This window comes from Sapajus apella, unplaced genomic scaffold, assembly GCF_009761245.1.
Source record: "Sapajus apella isolate SASKATOON/1434 unplaced genomic scaffold, GSC_monkey_1.0 scaffold141, whole genome shotgun sequence".
NCBI classification, from domain to species: Eukaryota; Metazoa; Chordata; class Mammalia; order Primates; family Cebidae; genus Sapajus; species Sapajus apella.
In genome coordinates, this window is record NW_022437081.1 from 1,038,195 (window position 1) to 1,048,554 (window position 10,360).

General features: G+C 38.4%; 1 protein-coding gene across 1 annotated transcript; it reads left to right on the forward strand.

The window, feature by feature from the left end:
* Positions 1-4,002: 4,002 nt before the first annotated feature.
* On the forward strand, positions 4,003-8,785 carry BRS3 (bombesin receptor subtype 3). The gene is made up of 3 exons (XM_032264055.1): positions 4,003-4,549; positions 6,124-6,475; positions 7,924-8,785. The coding sequence occupies exons 1-3, from the start codon at positions 4,116-4,118 to the stop codon at positions 8,335-8,337; spliced, it is 1,200 nt and encodes a 399-aa protein (XP_032119946.1). The 5' UTR covers positions 4,003-4,115; the 3' UTR covers positions 8,338-8,785.
* The last annotated feature ends 1,575 nt before the right edge of the window (positions 8,786-10,360 follow it).

The window sequence follows — 10,360 nt, forward strand, 5'->3', positions numbered from 1 at the left end:
CCAATTGCAGCAGCACATCAGAAAGCTTATCCATCACAATCAAGCAGGCTTCATTGCAGGGATGCAAGGCTGGTTCAATATACACAAGTCTATAAACGTAATCCACCACATAAACAGAATCAAAGACAAAAACCATATGATTATCTCACTAGATGCAGTAAGGCCTTCGACAAAATTCAACAGCCCTTTATACTAAAAACTCTCAATAAACTAGGTATCAATGGAACATGTCTCAAAATAATAAAAGCTATTTATGACAAACCCACAGTCCATATCATACTGAATGGGCAAAAATTGGAAGCATTCCCTTTGAAAGCTGTCATTAGACAAGGATGCCCTCTCTCACCACTCCTATTCAATATAGTATTGGAAGTTCTAGCCAGAGCACTCAGGTAGGAAAGAAATAAAGGGCATTCAATTAGGAAAGGAGGAAGTCAAATTGTCTCTATTTGCAGACCACATGATTGTATATTTAGAAGACCCCATCGTCTCAGCCGAAAATCTCCTTAAACTGATAAGTAACTTCAGCAAAGTCTCAGGATACAAAATCAATGTGCAAAAATCACAAGTATTCCTATACACCAATAACAGACTTAAAGAGAGCCAAATCAAGAATGAACTCCCATTCACAATTGCTACAAAGAGAATAAAATACCTAGGAATACAACTAACAAAGGATGTAAAGGACCTCTTCAAGGAGAACTACAAAACACTGCTCAAGGAAATAAGAGAGGACACAAACAGATGGAAAAACATTCCATGCTCATGGTTAGGAAGAATCAATATTGTGAAAATGGCCATACTGCCCAAAGTAATTTATAGATTCAATGCTATCCCCATCAAGCTACCTATGACCCTCTTCACAGAACTGGAAAAAACTACCTTAAACTTCATATGGAACCAAAAGAGAGCCTGCATAGCCAAGACAATCCTAAGCAAAAAGAACAAAGCTGGAGGCATCATGCTACCTGACTTCAAACTATATCACAAGGCTACAGTAATCAAAACAGCAAGGTACTGGTACCAAAACAGAGATATAGACCAATAGAACAGAATGGAGTCCTTGGAGGCAATGCCACACATCTACAACCATCTGATCTTTGACAAACCTGACAAAAACAAGCAATGGGGAAAGGATCCCCTGCTTAATAAATGGTGTTGGGAAAACTGGCTAACCATGTGCAGAAAATAGAAACTGGACTCCTTGTGACATCTTACACTAAAATTAACTCCAGTTGGATTAAAGACCTAAACATAAGACCTAACACCATAAAAACCCTAGAAGAAAACCTAGGCAAAACCATTCAGGACATAGGCATAGGAAAGGACATTATGATTAAAACACCAAAAGCATTGGCAACAAAAGCCAAAATAGACAAATGAGATCTAATTAAACTCCAGAGCTTCTATACAGCAAAAAAACAAAAAACAAACAAACAAAAAAAAACAATCATTAGAGTGAACTGGCAACCAACAGAATGGGAAAAAATTTTTGCAATTTACCCATCTGACAAAGGGCTAATATCCAGAATCTACAAAGAACTAAAACAGATTTACAAGAAAAAAACAAACCCATTCAAAAGTGGGTGAAGGATATGAACAGGCACTTTTCAAAAGAAGACATATATGAGGCCAGCAAATGGATGAAAAAATGCTCATCATCACTAGTCATTAGAGAAATGCAAATGCAAACCACATTGAGATACTATCTCACACCAGTTAAAATGGCGATCATTAAAAAATCTGGAGACAGCAAATGCTGGAGAGGATGTGGAAAAATAGGAACACTTTTACACTGTTGGTGGGAGTGTAAATTAGTTCAACCATTGTGGAAGACAGTGTGGCAGTTCCTCAAGGACCTAGAAATAGAAACTCCATTTGACCCAGCAATCCCACTGCTGGGTATATATCCAAAGGATTATAAATTATTCTATTATAAAGACACATGCACACGTATGCTCATTGTGGCACTGTTTACAATAGCAAAGACCTGGAACCAACCCAAATGCCCATCAAGGATAGACTGAACAAGGAAAATGTTACGCATATACACCATGGAATACTATGCAGCCATCAAAAACGATGAGTTCGTGTCCTTTGTAGGGACATGGATGAATCTGGAAACCATCATTCTCAGCAAATTGACACAAGAACAGAAAATCAAACACCACGTGTTCTCACTCATAGGCGGGTGTTGAACAATGAGAACACATGGTCACAGGGAAGGGAGCATCACACACTGGGGTCTGTTGGGGGGTACTTGGGGAGGGACAGCAGGGGGTAGGGAGGTTGAGGAGGGATAACATGGGGTGAAATGCCAGATATAGGTGACAGGGGGATGGAGGCAGCAAACCACATTGCCATGTATGTACCTATGCAACAATCCTGCATGATTTGCACGTGTACCCCAGAACCTAAAGTACAATTTAAAAAATTAATTAATTAAAAAATAATAATTTTTTTAAAAGTATAAAGAACAAGCTTTGTTCCTCCCCCTGTTCATTAGCTAGCCAAATACTTTTCTCTTTTTCATTTCACTCCCCAAACTACTTTCTAATATGGCTAGATTTATAAACACCTCACTACACAGTTTCTAGCTGAGAGACTATGCATTGCACTTGGTAATTTCAGAGAATATTTCTTAGCAGCTTCAATTACTAACTGCACTCCAACTGCTAGCCTTCTGCTCCCAGACAGTGCTCCCGCCACAAATACATACATATAAAGCACATGTTTATGTTTTCTGTAAAAAGTAGCTTCTCTGGCTGGTACTGAGGTATCTGCCTTAAATGTGTACTTCTTTCAGTTGATGTAAACATCATCTACATACCCATCATCCCTGGAGGCATCTATGGCATTTCTTCATCTACAAATGATGATTTTAATTCTTAAAAGTTCTTTTGTGTCAAGACCTTGAGCAGTGATGTTCTATATTGTTTTGTTTTGGAATAAGGCTGGTTAGGTTCACTTTAACCATTTCTAGAGAGAAAAATCCTAAACTGCCCTTTAAAAAAAAAAACAAAAAACATGGCCTTAAAACAGACAAACAGTAAAAGTGGTTTTATTAGGACATTTAGAGACAAAGCAACTGGTGGTGTGCCTGGATTTTTCATCTCTTAAAGGCTGTTTTGGCAGGAAGTGGTTGTTCACACCTGTAATCCCAGCACTTTGGGAGGCCCGGGTGGGAGGATCGCCTGAGGTAAGAAGTTCAAGACCAGCCTGGCCAACATGGTGAAACCCTGTCTCTACTGAAAATACAAAACTAGCCAGGTATGGTGGCAGGCACCTGTAATTGCAGCTACTCAGGAGGCTGAGGCAGGAGAATTGAACCTCGAATGTGGAGGTTGCAGTGAGCCAAGATCGCACTACTGCGCTCCAACCTGGGCAACAGAGCAAGACTCCATCTCAAAAAAAAAGGTTGTTTTGATATTGTACAACACACCTGGATAATGTGCAAAGTTGGGGTTTACCATGTGACAGAGCTAGGTATTAAGCCCAAGTGACCTGAATTATCACTCCTTGGAGGTGACATCAACCCTGTCAAAGTGTAAATGATTTGTTCTTTCACCACCTCTCTGATACCAAATTTTGAGGAGTGGGTTCAAGGTTGTGCTTCAGGGGACACCTACACTTATTTATCATGTAAAAGAAAATGCACTAGACTACCATGTGATGCAGGGGGTTAAATAGGTTTTTTCTAAAAAAAAATTGACAAAACCTATATGGACCATCATGGGTAGATATGAGAACAGGGTGATTCTAATAATCAATAAGATGATTTAATAAGGTCTAGTTAGTCCCAAGAGTCCCCAACAGGGAAGAATAAGCAACTGCAGAGCATTTCCCCAGCCTCCTCCCTCTCCTTATGACAGGACACGCCAATGAAACCCCACCTCCTACTCTAGAGTGCCAGGTCGGTAACTGTTTAGCCAAGCATGCTGGGAGACACACAGAACTGAAGGAAAGGAGTATCTGAATGACTTAGATTTTCTTTCCATTCTGTTCTGCTCTGTTCTCCTAATGCCATCTCGTTACTAGACGTAGGCATTAGACGTGACAATCAACTGCATTTCAACTGAGAGGAAGAAATATTAAAGACACAGTCTTCAGAAGGAATGGCTCAAAGGCAGTCTCAGTCACCTAATCAGACTTTAATTTCAATCTCAAATGACACAGAATCATCAAGCTCTGTGGTTTCTAACGATAACACAAATAAAGGACGGAGCGGGGACAACTCTCCAGGAATAGAAGCATTGTGTGCCATCTACATTACTTATGCTGTGATCATTTCAGTGGGCATCCTTGGAAATGCTATTCTCATCAAAGTCTTTTTCAAGACTAAATCCATGCAAACAGTTCCAAATATTTTCATCACCAGCCTGGCTTTTGGAGATCTTTTACTTCTGGTAACTTGTGTGCCAGTGGATGCAACCCACTACCTTGCAGGAGGATGGCTGTTCGGAAGAATTGGTTGTAAGGTGCTCTCTTTCATCCGGCTCACTTCTGTTGGTGTGTCGGTGTTCACGTTAACAATTCTCAGCGCTGACAGGTGAGTTTCTTTTCTCTGTTATATTTGCTAGGATGTTAAATTGGGCAAAAAGAAAGGAAAGCTTGTATTTGGCATTTACTGGCTACTATTCTGCTTTTCTCACACTCTGTAATGTGTATGTGAGATTAGAAAATCTGGTGGCATTTAAAATAAAAGTTAGTGTAAGAGTGTTAAAATTTCTGTGTTAGCACAGAGTAGAAGTTGAAATTGCATGCTTTAGGGGTAATTTCTTCTTATTGTTTGCTCAAAAGAATACTGAACGGGGTTTTTATTTTTCCCCAGATTATTAAGTAAAGCAAATTGTTCCAGGTGTAAAAGAAAAAAAATTCATGCTTTATACATTAGTGCAGCCTAGTGGTGCAATATAGTCAACATGAAAACCAGCATAGGTGTAAAATTGACCACATATGCATTACTGTATATCGGAAAAGTGGTAAAAAGATACAGGCATCTAATTCATTTGAAATTTATCAAATTAGCTAATAGCAGAGAAACGGTGAGATTTTCAGCTCCCTGGTAACTTAGTGTAATGTCATCACTTCATTCTACTTGTTTTCTCTATAGGCATTTCAGTGACATTATCGTTTCCAGAGAAATAAATTAATCCTGGATGACTTTTAGAGCTCCGTGGAGAGAGTGTGTGAGATCCTCTTGCAGTCAGGGTGCTCAGATTCTGTGTTAGGATACTTTCAGTCCAAGTCCTCTGTTTTTCTGTGCTCCTACTATAGAATGATAACTGTGAAAACATAAAAAAATTTGAGGATCCACATGTTAAAAGTGATGCTTTAAAATGCCTTCAAGAAGCCTATAAGTAATCAATGTCTGGCAGTACCAGAAAGAATAGCTTCTTCAGATTTTAGAATCCGAGAGGGGGAAAACGTTTCCCTGTGTCTTTTTTGGATTTTTGCTTTGACTTGTCTTATATTCTATTTGAAGGCAGAATGGCTTAATGATTGTAGATTTTAAGGTGGATTTGATTGAATGAAGAGGCATCTCTGTACCGGCACAGGACTTCTGATTGCAACTTCGCTTTGCCCTAAATCTTTCCACTGATCAGCTTGGGCAATGAATTAACATTTATAAATGGGGAAGAAATTAATCCTTTCCTCTTTACCATATAAACCCTTGGAATTCTTTTCTAGGAAGGTTGATAACTGTTCACTCATGAAGAAAGGAAAATTAATTCAGTTTAACATCAGTCACTTATACAAAAGGAAGTATTTTAGAACACTTAAGGTAGTGCACAGATGGTGAATTACTCTCAATCACACATGAAATCATGCTGATAAATGTTTATTTGTCTTAAACAGAGAGTCTATACATAAAATTATAAAACTGCAAATCTGGAATATCTCATATGAGTGAATAATGGAAAAGGTGATTAGCATAAATAAAAATATTGGGATGTACTATGTGCATTTAAAACCATAGCCAGTTCTAGTTGGTTAATATTGACTTGGTTATATATGTATGCAAGGATGGTAGAACTGGATGACCACTAAGGTCACTTTAACCTTACAATTTGGTAACTTTGACATTTATTTGGACCTTTGCCTCTGATTATGTGTTTCTAGATACAAGGCAGTTGTGAAGCCACTCGCGCGACAGCCCCCCAATGCCATCCTGAAGACTTGTGTAAAAGCTGGCTGCGTCTGGATCGTGTCTATGATATTTGCTCTACCTGAGGCTATATTTTCAAATGTATACACTTTTCGAGATCCCAACAAAAATATGACATTTGAATCGTGTACCTCTTATCCTGTCTCTAAGAAGCTCCTGCAAGAAATACATTCTCTGCTGTGCTTCTTAGTGTTCTACATTATTCCACTCTCTATTATCTCTGTCTATTATTCTTTGATTGCTAGGACCCTTTACAAAAGCACCCTGAACATACCTACTGAGGAACAAAGACATGCCCGCAAGCAGGTATGTATTAAGCATTATTCATGCAAGCCTAGTTTGAATTTAGAAGTGAAGTCCCTACTTTTGCACAGTGAGTAACTGTGTATCCTCCTGTGTATAAATGTAACAGCAGTGCAGTATTTTTGTTATAAGGATAGGCTGCAGTTTGAATCCCAGCTGTAGCACATACTAGCTGAGTAATCTTAAGCAAGTTACCTAACCTTTCTGAGCCTCACTTTCCTCATCTGTAAAATGAAGATGATTACTAGATGATATAGACGAAATGCTTAGATGCAGAATATTTCAATAAACAGTAAGACTACTACTGTTAGGGAGGGGACAATTGAAGTTCGAGAGTAATAAAATTTTTTTACCCCATAGAATAGTGGGGAACATTTTGTAAGATGACACTATGAAGAAAAGTATCTTTGGTTTTAGAAAGTGTAACAGAATAAAAATGCATAGCACGTAGAACTGGCAAGAATCCATAACACTATTCAATGCAAACCAGTTACACACAGATGAGCAAACTGAGGTGGGGAGGAGGGAGGGGGGAGAGTGGAATGCCAGTAACATGGGAACACAGTGACTCACAGAAGCTTGATTAAGACCATTGCAAGAGCCAGGTGTGCCCTCCTCTCATAAATATGGACAGAATAAAAGGAACATTGCCAAAACATAGTTCCATTTGATTAAAAATATTTTTTCTAACTACTGGGGAAGGGGGAGAGATGATTCCATTTACCCCTTGATCAGTATTTTAGAGCTAGTCCATTCAGTTAGTTTAACAATAGTGCTCATGAGACTGAAGTTGCATATTTAATGCCCATGTGAACTAGTTACCTTTCCTCTATTTGTGACCACGGGCTACATATTTACCTAACTGCTCATTTCTCTTACTAATAGATGTAGGTAGGATTATCTTCACATATGAAAGACAACACATTTTGGGTTTATTTCTTTGACTACATGGTTAGAATTCCCATAGAGTAAAGACAATTTTACATACCAGATTGGCAACTTTCATAGACCTGAAAAGAATATTCTGACCTAGTCAGCCTCTGCTGATGCAGTGAAAGAAGTTTCGTATAGCGTCTATCTGTTTTTGATTACACTAAATTTTGGAGAATTCCACAGCATTCTTTGAGTTAACTGGAGACATCCTAGAGTACCTCAAAATTAGCGTGGAGGGTGTCTCTGGATGAGAGTTAATGAGTCCAAAATCTGGGGTTACTATGCCAATTGACTTGTGGTGTTATATAGTCACAGGCTGACTTTCTGCACATCCCAGCCACTTAGCATACAAATGCATGTTCATAGGGAATTCATCTGTAATTAACTGTAAATTTTTTATGTAAATTTAGACAATTTTAAAAATCTCCAACAGCTAAATGATTTCTCTCTCTCTCTCTCTCTCTTTCATTCCTTTTTTTTTTTTTTTTTTTTTTTTTCTATGTTTCTTCCCCCTGTAGATTGAATCCCGGAAGAGAATTGCCAAAACGGTATTGGTGTTGGTGGCTCTGTTTGCCCTCTGCTGGTTGCCAAATCACCTCCTGTACCTCTACCATTCGTTTACTCCTCAAACCTATGTAGACCCCTCTGCCATGCATTTCCTTCTCACCATTTTCTCTCGGATTCTGGCTTTCAGCAATTCTTGCGTAAACCCCTTTGCTCTCTACTGGCTGAGCAAAACCTTCCAGGAGCATTTTAAAGCTCAGCTGTTCTGTTGCAAGGCGGAGCAGCCTGAGCCTCCTGTGGCTGACACCTCTCTTATCACCCTGACTGTGACAGGAAGGGTCCCGGGCTCTGGGAGCACACAGGTGCCTGAAATTAGTGTGACCTCCTTCCCTGGGTATAGTGTGAAGAAGGCAGAGGACAGAGTCTAGCTTTTCAATGAAAAATGTTGTTTCTCTTCCCAGCGTGTGTATCCGACTCTAAGGTGTACCATGTCCAGATTTTTGTTGTTTGAGAATTGCGTTGAAATCTTAGGAGTGAAGGATCCCTGTAAGTAAAAGACAAACCATTACTTTCTTCAAAGTACAAATCAGTAATGTTATCGGGCTTTCTAAATAAAATGAAGCCCCACTAAGTGCAGAAAGACAAGTTTACATATGCCAGCAAATTATAAGGGAGGTTGAATAGGAAGGAAGGTGTAATAAACAAGATGAAACTTAAAAATCTTATTTGTTTTTAATCACATCTGTGATGCTTCTTATTCCTCGTATACTGTGATTTGCATAAAACTGTGTTTGTGTTTATTGTGTGGTGTAAATCTAGAGATACTCTGTATGTGAAAAGGGGATCACAAAAGCGATAAAGTATCTCTCACGCAATTTTCTTAAAAATAAACCTTCACAGAATGGCTGCCCTTTTCCATTCATCTCTATTCCACTGTAACTGAATCTGTGCAGTTGAAATGAAAATGTTTTGGAGTCAGCGAATATAAAGTACTGAGTAAGGATCTGGGGCACAGTGCTTGCCTTACTGGGTCAACACTTACTGACTTAATGTAGTTTTAACACTTACAACTGCCATGGATTAATAACTGGGCTAAGTTATCATTCACAAATATTGTGAAGAACTTGCCTTTTTCATAGGCAGAATAAGTGGCCATGTTTATGGTGTCATTTGAGGACCCCGTTTAAAAATCTGCAAACCTGCTACAGTGTCAAAAATTCTTCCTTTACGGAAATTCATTTCTTTCTTGGTAAGCAGTGCCCTCTTTCTAAAATCATGCAGAAGTACCACATGAAATTCCTAACCCCTGGGTGTGCAACTATGATTAGATCACCTTCCTGCTTGACTTTATTAAATCTGATGGGTGCCTAAGTACTGTAAGTGTATGGCCTAATTAATCTCTGCCCATGGAAATCAGATGGAATGGTCTGATTTTCTATCCTGTGCTCCCACCTGCTAACATCATTCGCTTGTTAATAATTATTGTTTTTTAAAAACTGTTGTCAATAGATGTGTCAGATTTAGATTTGTGGGTTCAGAAAACTTTTTGGAGCAAATTAAAACATATGTTTGGCACTACAGGTAAATTTGTATTTTAAAAAAAACTTATGTTTGAGTGTGCTTTTGGTACTGTTGAACTTTCTTTAAATGTCTTGTGGAGTCGTGAACTTTTGCTAATGATGTGGCTCCAAAAGGTAATATATATTAACATTAGACTTTAACTTTCTGTAAAATTGGATTACTTAAAGTGGGGCGGGGGGGGTTGTGATACTGTATTAGTATTGTTTTAAAGTGGACACTGTAATAAGTGGGGGAAAAACAAATAAATATGAAATAAAGTTTTAAATGACACTGTGTAACTTTATATTCTCAAAACAGTATTTCTGACAGAATATAACTGGGAACCCATTTTAATTCCAAAATGTTACTTTCAAGTCACAGAGACCTGAAATAGTTTTAATATTTTCCTCACTCTCCATAAAAATTGCATCTTTACTCTCCTAAACTCTAATAACATTTCAGATATAACTTGACAAAAGTACCTGAATACAAAAGCGAAGACAGCCTTTTGGCAGGTCATAAAACTAGAACTCAAAGAACTTTGTTTTTTTCATTATCAGCAATCCCTGAGATTTATATTAGGGATATAATATAAAATAATGCCTTAAATGGCTGTGTAGGGCATCAGCCTCCTTCCATCTGTAGTTGTAGTTGGCTTAAAAGTCACAGCTTTGCTTTGACTTTTTTGAGAGGGTGGTCTCTTTTTCAACAGATTATTCTTGTCAGGGCTAACCTTATGAGTAGGCCCCAAGAGCCACAATTTTTTTCACACTGCCTATTGCAGTGCCAGAAATGTTTCTATCGAATATTTCATTTCTTTGGAGAGAATTCTAAATGGCAGGGAGAGGTGGGACATATGCGAAATAAATTCTGTACACATCTCAATTTTGC